Source organism: Juglans microcarpa x Juglans regia, chromosome 6S (genome assembly GCF_004785595.1).
Source record: "Juglans microcarpa x Juglans regia isolate MS1-56 chromosome 6S, Jm3101_v1.0, whole genome shotgun sequence".
In the NCBI taxonomy this organism is placed as follows: domain Eukaryota; kingdom Viridiplantae; phylum Streptophyta; class Magnoliopsida; order Fagales; family Juglandaceae; genus Juglans; species Juglans microcarpa x Juglans regia.
The window spans coordinates 16,597,566-16,616,627 of record NC_054605.1 but is presented as its reverse complement, the minus strand read 5'-3'; the positions used below and the strand labels follow the sequence as shown (position 1 = coordinate 16,616,627).

General features: G+C 34.6%; 1 protein-coding gene and 1 long non-coding RNA gene across 4 annotated transcripts; one reads left to right on the top strand and one right to left on the bottom strand.

Annotated features, from left to right (window-relative positions):
• The first annotated feature begins 243 nt into the window (after positions 1–243).
• LOC121237836 lies at positions 244–10,491 on the top strand. 3 transcript variants are annotated; one of them, XR_005934998.1, is made up of 8 exons: positions 246–808; positions 1,352–1,453; positions 1,530–1,581; positions 1,671–1,764; positions 2,797–2,799; positions 8,461–8,939; positions 9,477–9,581; positions 10,378–10,491. It is a non-coding gene; the product is annotated as an uncharacterized LOC121237836 (long non-coding RNA). The 3 variants fall into 3 exon arrangements; XR_005934996.1 differs by having other exon boundaries at positions 244–808; positions 8,461–9,581; XR_005934997.1 differs by having other exon boundaries at positions 247–808; positions 9,477–10,465.
• Positions 10,492–12,443: 1,952 nt separating this feature from the next.
• On the bottom strand, positions 12,444–15,494 carry LOC121237869 (mitochondrial import inner membrane translocase subunit Tim13). Its single transcript, XM_041134776.1, has 2 exons — positions 15,263–15,494; positions 12,444–12,815 (listed from the first exon to the last, which is right to left on the bottom strand). The coding sequence occupies exons 1-2, from the start codon at positions 15,380–15,382 to the stop codon at positions 12,666–12,668; spliced, it is 270 nt and encodes an 89-aa protein (XP_040990710.1). The 5' UTR covers positions 15,383–15,494; the 3' UTR covers positions 12,444–12,665.
• Positions 15,495–19,062: the final 3,568 nt, after the last annotated feature.

Sequence of the window (19,062 nt, the reverse complement as noted above, 5' to 3'; positions counted from 1 at the left end):
TTCAACTTTTAATAAAATATTTCATCTTATTTCATCTCATTTAAACTTCCTATCCAAATGAATCTTAACCGATCAATTGATTCAATCCAGTGAAATATACTGTACCTTCAACTTTTATTATATTTTCTTATATATAAAAGCGTCTATCTCAAAAAGAACATTATCTTCCCATTTTGCCCTTATGTTTTTCATGTATCCTTTTTTATCCCTCGATTTTCTTTCATCTGCTCGGTGCTTTACATTTTTATCCCTCTGCAGCCTCCTCTCACCGCCACTACTCTCTCTTCTCTCTCTCTCTCTCTCTCTCTCTCTCTCTCCCCTACCGAGAAGGCGAAATCACTAAAGACCGAAGGAAAGAAAGAGGTCGGCGGATCTACACCGTAACAATTGTTTGCTCAGTATCTTTTGATGTTGCTGGTGGTGGTTGCAGAACACGGTGGCGGATTGGACACAAGAAAGGTCAGGTGAGGCTCACGGTGGTGTTTTCACAGTGGAGAAGAATGAGTGTTCTGTTTATGGGTTGGTTGAATAGGGGCTTGTGGACGCTACGGTGGCTCACATGGGTGGCGACAGTAGCTCACGTGGGTGGTTGAGGACGTGATGAGGCTGAGCAAGGCTGAGCTTCCCCTCAAGCGGTGTTGTCCGATGGTAGTGGGTCTTGGTATTTGGTGGTTGAAGTGTGATGGTTGTGCTACAGTGTATATTAGAATGGCCTGAAGCTGCTTCTCAATTTGTTTGTTGTGAGGACATAGGGTGGCTTGTTGGTCGTGCATGGAGGATCTGGTTTGATGTGGGGCTTCCTACGGAGGTGCAACACCTTGATTTCTTTGCACATTTTTTATGTATATTGCGACGTGCATTAGTTTCCAGATATATTAACAAGATTTTACTTTCGGTGTTCTATAGTTTTCGGGTTAGATATACTCTACCTTCTGCTGCGCATGGACAAATGATACTGTATTATATAATGCTAAGAATCGTATGTTTCAAATTATGTTTTCCTTACAAAAAATTTCCCCTTTGAGGGTTTTTTTTTTCCTTCTTCTTATGGCTTTGAATTTGGTCCTTTAGTTCTGGGAATGCTAAGAGAAAGAAATAGAAATGCCCCGAATGCTAAAATATTGAACTCTGATTTTTTATTTTTTATTTTGTTCAGAGGGAATTCCTTTCTGGAAATCAAATGTTTTATTATTATGTTTTAAATAGAGAAAAGTTTTGATTAGTCAGAAGGGTTTTTATGATAGGCTCCTAGATTGTAATTTATAGTAGTCTGCTATTTTCTTCCCTCTCAACAATTCTGTAATTATATAATCATCACCAGCTTGCTCATATGAGCTAAATTGATGGGCAGTTCCCTAAGGGAGATATATGGCCCTGGTGATTTGATTTTTTCATCACACATGATTTTTACGTTAGTATTTGTTCTAACATAGAAGAAATAAGGCACAATAAGGTAAATAGTCATTCTCAATTGCTTCTTATACTTGTCCATGAAACTTGTCTTTATTGTTTCTCAATTGCATGTATAGGTGGAGACAGAGGGGTTGACTTCATCAGGCATACGAGATTTTTTTTTTAGATGTATGGCATTATGAAAATAAGTTCTTGGTTCTATGTAGCCTTCACTTTTTTTTTTTTTTTTTTTTACTATTGTGGGCTTATCCTTGTAGGTACCTCAAGCAATTTGCTTGGTTACTTGCCATTATTCTGAGCCTCTTGATTATAGCCTCTCATAGGCATTACATAGTCAACATTGTTGTCACTGTTGACCGTTTCTCACGGAGGTCGATCGTGAGAACGAGTCCCCAGCTTCCCTTAATTTTAAGAGCTCTTGAAGTGGTCCACTCTGAGTATTCATCACGTTCGTAGAACATTGGAACTACCACATAATAAACTGAATACATGGGACACGTAGCCACCAAAACTTGATGGAAGCTTTAGCTATAAATACTACGTTTAGTCTCTAGACTTATTCACTCAATCCCCTTTAGTCTTACACCATCTAAATAGAGTGAGTAGAGTTTGGAAGTGCCAAACATCAGTGAGAGAGCGCAGCAAAACCATGAGGAACATCAATGGCTGGAGGTATTTTTTTTATCATTAAACTTGTCGATTATGTTTTAAAGTGTTTATTCTGCATTATAGAATCGTCATTTTGCTTACATTTGGTATCAGAGACCTGTTTTATCTCAGCCTTGATATTTATAGAGTTGCTCTGTTCATCTCTGTTTTTTGGCTGAAAATTTTGAAAAATTTTAAGTTTTGATTTCTGGATTTTTTTATTCGAAAGAGGATTAGAAATCATGTAGAAATAGTTTTTTCTAAACTTTCTGTGATTAAAAGACGTCAAAATCGTCCCATAAATCGTGATCTGCAACACTATCTGGAGGTTGAAGACGACCAAAACGACATGTAGTTTTCAGTTTTGTTGAAAACGACATGTCGTTTAGTTGGGGGGTCTTTCATTCAGTATTAAGATAAACGACACGTCGTTTTCAGTTTTGGTAGAAACGACATGTCGTTTAGTTGGGAGCCTTTTATTTAGTATAGAGCTAAACAATATATAGTTTTCAGTTTTGTTAAAAACGACATGTCGTTTAGTTGGGTAAGCATTCATTCAGTATAGAGAAAAAATGACACGTCGTTTATAAGTTTAATAAAAACAACTTGTCGTTTATATGACATTTTTTTTAAACAATGAGGAAAACGACACGTCGTTTTCAATTTTGGAAAAACGACATATCGTTTATATAGATCAGTTTTAAAAAAATTCACTTTTATAGATGGTCTGGAAAGTGGGTTTTTGGGCCCACGCCCTTTATGCTTATAATTGTTATGCTGTATAGTTGTACTTATAATTTTTATTTGATTTAATTATATGCAATTTGGATAATTGTTGTGCAAATTTATTTATTATGCTCGTATTTTTATGAGTATATAGTTAAAGGTATGAAATTAAATGTTATGCATAATATTATAGTTTTGATTATGCAATATTTATGCTTATATTATAAGAATATTTTGGGCATAATAATAACATGTTAATATTAGTTAAAATTATGTAATTCATAATATTGAGCTAGTCTCATGTGATTTAAGGTCTAGTGATCCATATAATTTTAATTAATTAGAGAATAGCCACAACATATTTAATTAAATAAAATTATATATTATGATTGATTATGATCATATAAAGAATATTAGATATTAATTGTAATTCATTATACTTAATATAATAAATTTTATCCCACAGGAATTTTTATTATATTTATATTATTAATTAGGATAAAATATCATGTTATTCATAACTTACCCACAGGAATTATGAATTTAGTAAATAATTTGATAGTTTTATCATAAAGTTTAATCTAAGATAGAATACATATCAAATTATAATCATAATATATCTTTAGAATTATGAATTAAGTAAATAATTTGATAAAATTCTATCATAAAGAATAATTGAATCTACTAGAATTAAAATTTTGGCCCACAGGCAATTTTTATGTCATTAGATTCAAATTTTAAACATGATTTACATTGGTAAAGCATGAAATCCTTAGTTTTAACGTAAGTCTGTAATCTATAATTTTATGCAGTTGTACAACCTGCAGATTTATCTGATATTCGTAATGGTATCCCTGAACTTAAGGGAGATAACTATAAGGTCTGGAATGAGAGAATTCTTATTCATTTAGGGTGGATGGACATAGTTTATGCTATTAAGAAAAACGAACCACCAGCACTCACTGATACCAGCACTGAAGCGAACATCGCGCTTTATGAGCGATGGGAGTGATCTAATCGCCTCAGCATGATGTTCATTAAGACTAGAATTTCTGTTAGTATTCGTGGTTCTGTCGATCAGCATGAAAAGGTCTGAGACTTGCTGAAAGTCATTGATGAACAATTTGTCACTTCAGATAAGGCACTAGCAAGTACCCTAATCAAGAAATTCTCATCCCGAAGGCTCACCATGAGAGGTGTGCGTGGGCACATCATGCAAATGAGAGACAATATGGCTCAATTGGAGAAACTCGAGGTTGAAATGTCGGAGTCCTTCCTGGTACATTACATCCTGAACACCCTTCCACATCAATATGGATCTTTCAAAATCTCATACAACACACATAAGGATAAATAATCAATTAATGAACTCATGATCATTTGTGTTCAAGAGGAAATGAGACTGATGATAGAACAGGGTGAAAGTGTAATGCTGGCAACTCGTGGAAATGGCAAATCTCAAGCCAATCAGAAAGGGAAAGGCAAAATACCTCCCCAAGCTGGTATCAAGAAAGATTTCAGGTGTTTATTCTGTAAAAAGAATGGATACATGAAAAAGGAATGCGCTAAATTTCAGAAATGACTTGCAGACAAATGTAATCCAATCTCACTTGTTTGTTATGAATCTAATATGGTTAATGTCAATATTAATACATGGTGGATTGATTCTGAATTAACAATCCACATTTCGAATTCCTTGCAGGGTTTGCAAAACCTAAGGAAGTTAGTTGGAAGTGAGCAAAACATCTTATCAGGAAACAAGTTGGGCTCACATGTGGAAGCTATAGGAACTTGCTATTTAATTTTAAGTAGTGGTTTTATTTTAAAGTTGGAAAATACCTTTTATGTTCCAAGTTTCTCTAGAAACTTGATTTCAGTTTCGAGACTTGTACCTTTTGAATATTCCTTTAATTTTTCAAATTCATCATTCAGTTTATTTTATAAATCTGATTGTGTTGAGAATGATATTTTATCTGATGGTCTTTACTGCATTAATTGACAAAACAATGTAACTTATGATTCAATGCATGTTCACACTGATACTAAAAGACGTGTTATTAATGAGGATTCCTCTCAATTATGGTACCGAAAATTAGATCATATCTCCGTAGATAGAATTAAAATATTAGTAAATGAAGAGGTACTTAATACTCTGGATTTGATTGATTTTGAGACTTGTGTAGACTGCATAAAGGGAAAGCAGATCAACAAGTCAAAGAAATGTGCCAATAGGAGTTCAGACATATTAGAGATCATACATACTGATATATGTAGTCCAGACATGGACTCATATGGTCAGAAATACTTCATCTCTTTTATATATGATTACTCACGATATATGTATCTCTACATGCTTCATAATAAGAATGAAGCATTAGATGCCTTTAAGATCTATAAGGCTAAAGTAGAGAAACAATGCGATAATCAAATTAAGATCGTGAGATCAGATAGAGGTGGTGAATATTATGATAGATACACAGAGGATGGACAAGCACCTGGGCCATTTGCAAAGTTTTTTCAAGAGTATGAGATTGTTGCCCAATACACTATGTCTGATTCACCGAACTAGAATGATGTAGCAGAAAGAAGAAACTGAATATTATTGGACATGGTGCGGAGTATGCTTAGCAGCTTCAAGCTTCCTAAATCCTTGTGAGCTGAAACACTTAAGACAACAGTGTATATATTAAACTGAGTTCCAACCAAGGTTGTTCTTAAAACACCATTTGAATTATAGAAATGATGGAAACCGAGTCTGCGACATATGTGCGTTTGGGGATGCCCGTCTGAGGTGAGAATTTATAATCCATAAGAAAAGAAACAAAACCCAAGGACCATTAGTGGGTATTTCATTGGATATACTGAAAGGTCTAAATGTTATAGATTGTATTGTCCATCTCACAATGGAATTAAGAAATGCAAAATTTCTTGAAAATAACTTGATCAGTAGGAGCGATCTAACCAGGAACATAGTTTCTGAGAATGATCATTCAAAATCTCAACATTTCACCTCAAGTGATAGATTGATTATTGTTTACAGCACTCCTCAAATACAAACTGGTGTTGAACAACCAATCATTGAAGTTCCACAAGCTGTTGACGACATTCCAATAGATCAGGTAGTTCAAAAGTTGTCAAGAACTTTTGAATAACGAGTTGAACCACATACGTCTTAGGAAGATAATAGTACAACATTAAAAAGATCTATTAGAGCAAAGAGATCAACAATTCCTAATGATTATATTGTGTATATGCAAGAATCTGACTATAAAATTGGAGCAAAAAATGATCTCGAGTTCTTTTCACAAGCCATGAGTTGCAAATAATCAGAATTATGATACAATGTCATGAAGGAATTTATGAATTCTATGAAGAGTAACGGAGTCTGGGATCTTGTTGAGTTGCCTAATGGTATAAAATCCATTAGATGTAAATGGGTCTTTAAGACAAAGAAAGACTCATTGGGCAACATTGAGAGATACAAGGCAAGACTCGTTGCTAAGGGATTCACTCAGAAAGAAGGAATCGATTACACAGAGACTTTCTCTCCTGTATCGAAGAAAGATTCCTTGCGCGTTATTTTGGCATTAGTAGCCCATTTTGGCTTAGAGTTGCAACAAATGGATGTGAAAATAATATTTCTCAATGGAGATGTAGAGGAGGAGGTTTACATTAAACAACCTAAATGATTCCCCTCTAGTGATGGTGAGCAATTGGTTTGCAAGTTCAAGAAATCCATATACAATTTAAAACAAAAATCCCGCCAATGATATTTGAAATTCCATAATGTAATTTCTTTATTCAATTTTGTAGAAAACGTTATGAATCAATATATATACCAGAAGGTCAGTGGGAGTAAAAAAAAAAAATTCTTGTTTTATATGTGGATGACATTTTGCTAGCAACCAATAATAAAGGTTTGCTGCATGAGGTAAAACAATTCATCTTTAAAAATTTTGATATGAAGGATATGGGTGAGACATCTTATGTTAATGGCATTAAGATCCATAGAGATAGATTTCAAGGTATCTTAGGTCTGTCTCAGGAAACCTATATTAATAAAGTTTTAGAGAGATTCCAGATGAAGGGTTATTCACCAAGTGTAGCTCCCATTGTGAAGGGTGATAGGTTCAATTTGAACCAATGCCAGAAGAACGACCTTGAAAGGGAACAAATGAAGAACATTCCATATGCTTCTGCTGTCAGAAGCCTAATGTATGCTCAGGTCTGTACAAGACCTGACATTGCATTTGTTGTGGGAATGTTAGGACAATATCAGAGTGATCTAGGTTTAGACCACTGGAGAGCTACAAAGAAAGTAATGACATACCTTCAAGGAACAAAAGACTACATGCTTATGTATAGACGCACGGACAATCTGGAAGTAATTAGCTACTCAGATTCTAACTTTGTTGGATGTATTGATTCACACAAATCAACATCATGATACATTTTTTTGATGGCCGGTGGAGCTGTATCATCGAGGAGTGCCAAGCCGACTTTGACTGTCACTTCTACTATGAAAGCCGAGTTCGTCTCTTGTTTTAAGGCTACTTCACATGGTGTGTGGCTTAAGAGTTTCATTTCTGGGCTTAGAATTATGAATTCTATTTCTATGCCATTGAGAAAGTATTGCGACAATTCAGCTGCTGTTTTTATGGCTAAGAACAACAAAAATGGGAGTCGAAGTAAACACATCAACATTAAATATTTAGCCATAAGGGAACGTGTTAAAGAAAACAAAGCGGTCATTGAGCACGTCAGCACTGAGCTAATGATCGCTGATCTTTTGACTAAGGGCATGCCACCGTTGAAATTCAAGGATCATGTAGTACATATGAGACTTGGTTCTATTATGTAATTTTTCATTGTATGAACAATGTTGTTTTAATGAAATTTTTAATTTTTTTGATTTTTTTTTCATATTGATGTGCACCTTAATTTAATTTTGAGAAAATTCATCTGTGTTGGACCAAGAAACATAGGTTTTATTCATTAAGAAATTGTTACCACATAAATTATAATGTTAAGAAATAAATACATGGTAATACATGGAAGATAATACTCGTCATTAGAGAACCTATCGCCATGATTCATGTATTTATTATTTAAATACAGATTATTGACTGGTTTAAGATGAAACATTAGATTAGAAGTGTGGACCAAGTGGAAGAATGTTGATTGTTTCTCACGGAGGCCGTTCGTGAGAACGAGTCCCCAGCTTCCCTTAATTTTAGGAGTTCTTGAAGTGGTCCACTCTAAGTATTCATCACGTTCGTAGAACGTTGGAACTGCCCCATGATAAACTGAACACGTGGGACACTTAGCCACCAAAACTTGATGGAAGCTTCGGTTATAAATATTACGTTTGGTCTCCAGACTCATTCACTCAATCTCCTTCAATTTTACACCATCTAAATAGAGTGAGTAGAGTTTGGAAGTGCCAAACATCATTGAGAGAGCGCAGCAAAATCGTGAGGAACATCAATGGCTGGAGGTACTGTTTCTTTGTCATTAAACTTGTCGATTCCGTTTTAAAATATTTATTCTGCATTATAAAATCGTCATTTTGCTTACAGTCACTTGGTAAGTAAAAGAAAGATTATGTTGTGTTATTGAATAGACTAATTGGTATTGTTTTAGTGGTTGTGAACTATTATATTCTTTTACAAGTATACTATAAATTTGACAAGTTCTTTCTTTATAAGAAATTGCCAAGTTAACTTTAGCATTTGCATCTTCTTTTTAAACTTATTTACGCATTAGGTTCTGGTGGAATTCAAACTTATTCTCGTTAGTAGCATCAATATTTATTCTTTATGCACAATACGTCCACCAAGATTATCCAAAACTCGTATCACTTGTCAACACTAGACCAAACTTTAAAAGCATTTACTTTAATTTTTGCTGGGAATGCCTAATCTCCATTTGTGTGACTCTGTTTTCTCCATTTTAGAATTGTCGGATCGTTCAAGTAGCTCTGCACCTCCACTTCTACTACCTTGAGAACCAATAGAGAATCTGGAGATCATGAACAAAAAAGAACTTACAGATTCCTTAATGGGAAAACTGTCTGACAATATATCTCCCTTATATTTCTCTGTCTGACAACACAGAAAAACACTGATGAGCAGTGTTTTGTCTTCGAAGGGGTGAAGTTACCTTTTGATCATTTTGACTGAGTTAACTAAAATATTTTATCTTTAAGTTATGTCGTTATGATCGAAGAGGGCTTTTACATGGTATTTTTCTTTTCCAAATCTCTATCGAAGAATTCATTCAATACTTGATTTTCCCTCTTGATGTTTGTCCTCTTTTGTCTAGCGGGTACTGATTTCATAACAACTGGTATAAGATTTTTTCTGAAGGAGCAAGATACAATGTTTCTGTGAGATTCTTGGAATTCAATAGGTCTTTCCCGCATCAAGTGCTAATTCTTGGTCATTATATTCAACATTTACTTTGATTCTTTTAGATAGTTTGTGTAAGTCTCATCATTCGGTTTCTATAGTTGGTTTGCATCCTTCTATTGAGTATAATTGAAATTGTTGAGAGTCTTGGGGAAAGAAAAGAGAATTTCCAATCTTAGACTAGCTCCAAGTTCTAAATTTATAATTTTATCTCTTGGAATTGAAAAACGTATCATTCTCATAGTGTGTCTAATATGGATATTAATGTTGTTTTGGCAGATGTTAATGGGGTTCTATGCGGCTCCAGCTAATTATAAAGAAAGTGAAGGTGTTCACCACCTCACATGGAAAAGTAATGGACCTGTTTTTCATCTCAGATACAAGGTTCTATGTTCTTGTACAATCTGTCAGAAATCCACATCTTGTGTTTTCTTTTTCTAGCATTTCTTCTATTTAATCTATTGCAAGTTTATTGTTGTAGTTAAGTGGTAGTTGTTGGATGCTAAAAATTGATTTCACATCTCATTTGAAATTGTGCTAATATTTCCGTACAAACTGATACTATCTCATTTAGAAATTATATGAAAAAGAGACTTATGCAGTCCAACTAGTTGGGTAAAAATCATATTTTATCGTAAATGTTTAAATGTTAAAAGTCGTTTAAACAAATCTGTCATTACGATATAAAAATTGACTTGTTGGAAATGAGGAGCTGACAATTAAATCAGGTTAGAATATAAATAAACAATCATGAGGGGTAGCTCAGCTTATCCGGCCTTGGGTTTGCTCCCTAATGATCATCAGTTTGAGTCCCCTTAGAGCCACTGAAGGTTTACCTGGTCGTTAACTTAAGGGCTACATGTGATTAGTTGATGTACGCACAAGCTGGCCCAGACACTCTCGTTTATCAAAAAAAAAGAAAAGAAAAAAAGAATAGAAATAAATAAATAAAAGAATGATATGTGGTGTTCTACATACTTCCTATTATTAATTTTATTTAATTATCCATTGTATTTCCTTTTTGGTGAGATGAGCCCGAGTTTAGTCTCACACACACCCTAATATCTGTACAAAGAGTTTGTTCTGACATATAAGGAATACGACACAATAAGAAATAGTCATTCTCAATTGCTTCTTATGCTTGTGCATGACAATTGTCTTTCTTGTTTCCCAATTGCAGGTATAGGTGGAGGCAGAGGGGCTTCACCAGGCATACGAGATTTTTTTTTTCCAATGGCATTATTAAAATAAGTTATTGGTTCTATTTATTCCCCGAACTTTTTTTTACTACTGTGGGCTTAAATTTTTGTGAACTAACAGCTAACTCAATAAGATTCAATCCTATGTTACATGTAGAAAATTATATTGTGTACGTTTACTGTATGGTTGTTAGAAAGCATAGCGGAAAAATACCTCAAGCTCAGCTTATAAAATTGCTCCACAAGTTTCTCCAGATTGATAAATCTCCAACGTTTCCTCTTAGTGGTGAAGTGTACTATGTAGTATAAAACTAGAGTAACACTTAACAAATCTACAGCCTAAATATCTTATCAAGAGAGAATAAAAAGAGAGAACTTTTTTGTATTTCAGATCGTTCCAAAAACCAATTGAGGAGGACTATACTAAACGGTAATAACGCATGGCTTTAAGCCATGCATTACAAGCAAATAACGAGCCATACGTTACACTGCAGTTAAGGAGGGAGTTAGCCCCACGTGAGCGCCCCTCCATCTAACAATGGTGATCACATAAGTATTTCATCAAAGCTTTATATTGATGGATTTGAAATAATTATGGACGAAATCATTTACTATGCTCTAAACTCAGCTTTAATACCATTACCTTTGTGTTTGTAATATGTAATAAACATATTTCTTAATCAATTTATACTGTTATCTGCTTTTATAGAGGGTTTTATATATATTTTGGTAAAACTTTTTTTTTTCCTTCCAACATGGCAAACGTGCCTCGCTTGTTGAACCACTGCAATATATATATATATATATATATATATATATATATATATATACACGTGTGTATTATATTTTGAATATTATTTTTCGGAATAATTGTGCAGAAGACAGTGAACCTTTTGATATTGTGAGGGCGACAAGATCAAAATAATTTACTGGCTTGGCTACCGCATGCCGTGCTTAGTGAATCATGGAGGACGTGACCAATACGCAGCAGAGCTTAAAAAGAATCTAGCCTCTTTTTTTTACAACTATTCTCATCTTGTCTAACATGATCTCATTTAATCATATTATAATTTTTTTAAATTTTCACACAAAATAAAATAAACAATTCAATTTTTTTAAATTCAAAAATAAAAATAATATTAAAAAAATACATTCTAACAATATTTTATTTAATTTTTAATTTTTATTTTAACTCATCTCATCTCATCTCATCTCATCTGTAAAAATAAATGAGACTAAGACATCAAAGAAATCATGCAACGTTGTGGGACCTCTCGAGCGATATGAAAACATATTTGACGAGTCAATTAAGGTACTATGATTGAGGCGCTGGTTTTGAAAATCAACTCAGCTATGCCAACAACGACCACGAGGATCAAGACAACGGACAGAATGCTATAATGAAGAAAGAAGGTCTTCCATCCATATTAGGGGCAGAGGATGCAAGTAAGAGATGATCACTGCAAAAAGCTGGAGGAGAACCTCAGGTTAAGCTGGCTGGTGCTGGGAAATAGGAAGGGAAAAACTGTAAATTTCTCAAACTGGAAGCCACTATTAGTACAAAGAAACTAGCCCTTTAATGAGGACTAAGTGCAAAATCATAATTAGATGCAACTCGAGCGAGCCAAAAGAAAGTAGTGTGTGTCCAAATATGCGATAGACGGAATACAGCCAGTTTGCTACATGGTTTGCTAGAGATGTTTCAACTGAGTCCCTACAGATTGAGGACCTAACGGGCGCAAGTGTTAATGGAATTAAGAGTTTGGTGGTTTCTGAATCGTGCCCTATACAGGTTCCGGAGTACAAATATCAGTTTGAAGTTGAACAGGGTTTCCACCAACATGAGAAGCAACAAAGAGGAGATGAGGCAAAAGGAGTTCCAGGAAACCTTAATGGGTAGTTTCGGGCATCATTTGAAGTTGCACTTTTTGTAACTGTAACTTTTATTTCTTATTTAGCATCTCTACCAATCCTTTAAAAAATTATAATCAGTTACAATATTTTATAAAACATCTAAAGCGCACAACAATTCAACACCATCCAAGCATTTAGTTCCAAAACAGCAGCAGGCAAAATGCAGAGGGTTACAAAGTTTGCAGGGGATATAATTTTGAGTACGTAAATCAGTTCTTAATGTGAAGGAAATTTCCCGCATGAAAGATACCAGAGTTGGTATAGAATACCACACAGGACCTCTACCTGTCTATCTATAGTTTCTCTGAAATTATGCAACTTTGACATTCTTCGAGAAATTCTCCCCTCCAAAAAATCAGTGTTGTGCACTAAAGAGAGATTTGCTAACAATGCCAGTAGCCTCAATGTACCGATCCACACACCTAGATATGCAGCTACTCTCACTCCCACCGAGGCTTGACCCTGGTTTTGTAATACACTTGTCAAAGCACTTCGCCCTTATGGTCTGCATGAAAAGTGGGAAAAAAAAAGTACAAACGTAAGTCAAACAATAAAAAATATGAACTGAAAAGGAGTAAAAAAAGGTTCAGCATGCCCTCTGAAGCTGTTCTCTAGTTAGAAATATCCACTCTCCTTTGCCAAACGAGAATTTAAGCTATCAAAGTGTTATGTAGCATCAAAGCCTCAAATAGTTCTTAAGAATCTAGCAAACCGGGCAATTCTTAATACCTTTTGGAATACATCTTATGTATTCTCTCTTCTCTAGCAGTTAGTTAGCTTTTCTAGAATATTTTGGCAATATGATCATCCAAGGAAGGTTTGATCACCACATTATAACAGCAATGTGGTGACTCCCAAGATTCATAATTGGCAATTCCGAGTTCATACATATGCATAGGAACTTCTTGTGTATATATCAGCTAAAGTCATCAAGTAAGGCACCTTAGATAAATTTCTGAACATCTAGGCAGTGAACAGATCACCTATCACTAGGCGTCCCTAGGCAAAACATGACTTGAGGAGTGTCAGGGTTAGAACAAATGTTCTTTTAGCCTATTCATCAACACTAATCCTCCACAAATATTTATGTATGTGTATGTAAATGCGAGCACAAACACACACACACACACACACATATAATCCTACATACTCAGGACTCATTGCGTCTTCATATCATTTTTACCGTCAAAAGGAAATATGCCTAGCACCTCATCAACGAACATAAATTTTTTTTTTTCCTTTTATTGGTAACAATTTTTTTCGATAGGTAAGAGCATTGGCAATGGCCTAGCCATTCCCAAATCCAAGTCCAAATTTTACCTTTTTTTGAATTAAAATCCCTACATTGAACTAGCTAAAGCCATATTTCTTAATTTTGGGCCACAATAAATTTCTCCTCCTAGCCATGTTTGGCGATATACTATTGAAGGACCAAAGGAATATTTTATTGTTCCGTCCCTCTGCCCGCCCTCTTTCCCTCGTATTTTTCCCCTTTGTTTCAGAAGGTCACTGCTCTTCTCTCCCTCTTCTCTCCGTTTTCTCTCTTCCTCAATCTTCTTTGATCGATTGTCTCTCCGTTCCTGGGTCCAAAAATTCTCGAGTCCCTTTCCTTGCTGGTTCCCGTCGTCTGTGCGATTTCCTCTCTCTCTCTCTCTCTCTCTCTCTCTCTCTCTCTCTCTCTCTCTCGGCGTGGCTCAAGAACATTCAAAATACCCCCCACGGTATGAATTTTGTGCAATTGATTTAGGAAATTATATTTTTATGCGATTGATTTAGGGAATCTGACTCAACAAACCCACTAAGGAGAATCTTTTGTTTCTTTCGTTTCGTTTCTGTTGTTCTTTTATTTTCTTTTTCTTCTCCATGCTCCATGCCCAGACTTAGCTTTCGTATCTAAGTTTATGAAATTGTCTTATTATGGTTCTTATTTGATTCTTATATAGGTCATACAAGCAAGCCCTATAGGTATGTCCCACCCTTCCCTTGTTCACCCTTTTATTTGTTCTATTTGTTAGGTATAGGAACTCTTTTGGTCTGTAAATTGGGTAGATGCCTGTTCATTTCATCTTCATAATTGTTTCTTTTGTTTTCGATATATTTTTTTGTGCATCCTAGTCTCCATACTATTGTTTTTTATTTCTGTTTTTTGGTTTAATATTCAAAAATATTATGGACTGTGTTGCTCAATACAGCTAATTCATTTTATATATGTCGGACTGTGGACTGTGTTGAGGATACTAATGTTTATTAACAAATAAATATTTATTTGTTAATATTTATTCAATACTAATGGCAGAATTTTTTATTTATTCTACTTATTTATGAAGTGTATTTGCAAAATATTAAAAAAAAAGTCAAATATTATTAAAATATATAATATTATATTATTATTTTCACTTTAAGATGGCTAGTCTAATGTGAATTCACCTAGCCAAAAGTTGATGGTACAGCTAAAAGTTGAGAATCTAGCCAAATTTTAGACATTGCCAATGCTCTAACAAATATAAAGCCAATTACAGAATTTGTTCACAAACTTAAATTTTGAAGTGAATTAGAGAATTTTATGTATCAAGTTAAATTGAAAAGGAAAAACTGCTGACTTGAAAAAATCTCAGCTTACGCAGTTGAATGAACATATGGCATTCGATCGAGGATACAAAGACCAGTAGATGACTGTCAGAGATAATTCCTTCATGTAGCCAACCCAATATGTATCTAAGAATTTGTTAGACAGATGACCCATTAACTTCATACAAAAATAAATTCATAACATTAATTAATCACAAATCACAAAGCTTCATTTTTTTTAGTTCCATAATTTATCCAAAGGAACAAAGGTTTTCAGAAACAAAGGAAACAATCTAATTCAAATCTTTACCACAAGAATCAGAGCGTTCACCAACAAATGTCAGAACCCAGGACACAAAACCCAAAAAGAAAAAAGATAAATACCTCGAGGAACTCCTCGGCATAAGCCTGGGCAAGCTGGGTCTTGAGTTGGTCCTTGAAATCCGAGGACGAGAACTGCTGAGATGGCGACCCACTTGACGGCGATGAAGAAAACGCATCCATTGCCCTTCTCTCTGCAACTCTTCTTCCACCGCTTTCTTCACCTTACAGCACTGCACTGCCTCGGCCGCCTCCTAAGCCCTAATCAACAACACAACACGGACCAAAACCCTAGAAAAGCTTTCTCATACGACACAACACTGTTTTGTAATTTGTAGTTTAGATGGTTTACGCTGGGCTTATGCATGCTTATTCATTTTGGGCTAAAAAACGGCCTGCACTTTCCTGGCCCGGTGGAGTGAGTCCAAGCAGTGGAAAATTTACAAAAATCTTGGATGTTTTGTCGGCCCATCTTAAATTTAACCTCATCCCAACCCAAATACAATGCGAGTTGACACTTGAATGATTTGGAAGGTGAAATCATGATGATGTCTGTTGAGTTAAAAGGTTTTAAATCTGATCCTAAGCCATCTCATCCTAGAAGGTCCTACTAATTAGGCTACTTAGACAAAAAATCAGCCTTTCGAAGGCTGCATGCCCTACAAAAAAGAAACAACGTTAATTCATCAAAATCATGTAATAGGAGGAGGATGCAGCTATCTATCTATCTATCTATCTATCTATCTATATATATATAGAGAGAGAGAGAGAGAGGTGCCCTATAAACTGATGAAAAGCAACCGGCCTAGGAAAGGTCATGCCCTTGCATTGCATCACACATGACTGCATAAAGTTGAAAAGTGTGTGTGTGGTAATTAGTCTCTCTTTAATGTTGCATTATCACCTTTTTTTTTTCTTTTTTTTTTTATGTTGTGGGGTGGGGGGGGTGTCCTAAGGAATAAAGTGATTAAGTATCTCAAAAAAGTTTAGAAACCACAATAAATGCCATTATTTATGCAACCATAAACTACATTATTAGGACAAAAATTAATAGTTTAGTTGCTAAGAAAGTTAATAATGCATAGCCTAGTTAATTAGTAACCTAGCTATTACAGTACCTATATATAAATATTCAAGTGGTATAAAATAATATCAATATGTGATCTCCCAGCTCATTCCCTACATGATGCCAGCCCAATCTAAAAAAGAAAGAAAATTCTATAGATCTGGAGAGCACCTGTGTTAATATTATTCTGTCTTAAATATATGCTAAATCCAGTACTAGGCCAGGCTTGCATAATGCAGACACACACACCTCAGCAACATGCAAATTAAACTTTGGGGGACTATATATATATTATATACTACTGTTTTTAGGGTTTAAAGGGCCGGCTATCTATCTAGATATAGCTAGAGACCTTGGCTTTGTGGGTGGTTTTGGGGATTTGGAGGACTGTGTAAATAATAATCTGTCATAGGGCCGAGGAAAAGGCGGCATATATAGACCCCCGCTTTGAGATGGGACAATTAGAAATGTAAGACAAGGTAGCCGCCAACTGGAGGGTAGAGTGCTGTAGAGTGTGCTAGCTGCATGCATACATGGTGGTCCAATATCACAGAGTTTTTTTCGGTGGAGGAAGCTGGTGGTCCTGTATCTACCTTTCTACACAGCAAGAGTCTGCAACATACTCCAAAAAAAAAAAAAAATGTACTGAATTAGATGCATGACTTCGTTGTATTGCTTCTGAATAATGATCATTCTTTTTTCTTTTTCTGATCTCCAGAGCTAGTGTTAATTTTATTTCTATCATCATGATGAGAACACGAGCTGGTAACTAAATGTTGTGCAAACTTGCTGACTTATTTGGGCTGCTAAATATGACATTAATTATTATTTCTATTTCATTTCATTTCCTGTTCTGTTCTGGTTCTTACTCCCCATGCTTCCATGCTTACCTAAGTGGGTAGAGTTTTTAATTAGAGAGAGAGAGAGAGAGAGGTCCCCAAAGCTTCCCTGTACATACAGAAAGCCCACACAGCTAGTACTATACTGAGAAATAGAAGTAAACTTGGGGATGGTATTCTTGTCAGTTTTTCTTACCACTTATAATACATACATACATATGTATGTATATGCATGCCAATGAGCTTAGGCAGGGGTCCATTAATTACTCAAACAGGTGAGACATCACAGTCCATGTCCATCCCCCCATTCCTCTCCATGTTGCCTGTATCACTCAAACATGCATTCTAGCTCGGCGTACACATTGCCGCCTGTAGATTTTAACGTACTACTGTTTCCCTTTTCTTTTTCTTTTTCTTTTCTCGAGGGTCGAATTTAAACTAAAAGGATGATTCACTTTTTAGTTTGCATGAGTAGTTGTCCATTTTCTTTTCAAGTTCATGATCAGGATATAACCAGTCTAGCTAGTTCACGGCCATTAAATGGTACTACAGCATGCATGACTTATTTTCTGATCTCTTCGATCCTGATCATCAGCTTTACGCTGAAAGCAATTTTATAAGTCCACACCCGAATTGACGTAAGCCCTAAATATTGAATATATAATATTAATGGTTCGCTAAATGCCTATTTTTTTCTTGAGTAGAAACCCTAGCAAAAGATTACGTCAAAATCAACCTTTTTGATCTCTCACGAGGAGATCTAGAGAATCTCCTCTCTATATAATTAAGTACTACTAACATCCAGATCATGGGCTGAGAAAATACAAACGATGACTTTCCAATATATAGCAGCTAATTAATTAAGTGATTAGTCTAGCTAGCTAATTGAGTTATTCCTCTACCCTAACATTATATATTGATCAGTAGTCAATTAAGAAATCACACCACCTACAAAATCACAAGCTAATTAATTCCGTATAACATTTTTCCCACTTATAATTTAATGATATATTAATAATACCATGATCTCAACTTTCAAGCCCAAGAAATTAAAATTAATATATATTATAATAAGAAATTATCATATTTGCAGTCATAAGTGTAAGGTGTGCAAGATGTTTCGCGTATTTCATTTTAAAAAAGTAGATAAATATGTGACCCACATAAAAAATTAATTAATGGTAGACTCAATACGTAGTATTTTTTTTAAAGGGGATGCGCAAGACTTGCACACCTTTATGCTATGATAAATTATATATATATATATATATATATATTATAAGCACGATGAGGTCATCGGTTTGGCCTGAGTACCATATATATATATATATATATATATATATATATATATATATATCAATCCTAAAGCATACATTAATTAAGTTAACTAATCTTATCGAACCTGTGGCTACGTACAATCACATGTATGCATGCCTGGCTATTTATAGTTTATGCACATTCTTCTTATTTTAGAGTACTTGGAATTCATGTACTATATTTGATCTATAATTTATGACTAACTGCGCGCATGGAAACTAGTACCATTGCATGGCATTGTTATTTGCACGTACGTATCGGTTTTGCCACCACACAAGGGAAGAAAAAAAAAATGTGCATATATACGTCTGGCCTATTGTACTCAAATTCCTTAATAAAATCTAATTACTGTAGATATAATATATATACACATATATACATGTAGTACTTATTTTTTCGGAGAAATTAAAACTAGCTAGCTATATATATATATATATATATATATATTATATATACAGGTGTATTATATTGATCAAGGTAGCGATCGATCGATATTGGTCACAAAACAGACTTTAGCCGAGCAATGTTAATTAACCAATATATATATATATATATATATATATATATATAGTTATATATATGTATATATATATATAGTAGAACTTCGATCTAGCAATTTAGATTAATGGTATCATGATGAT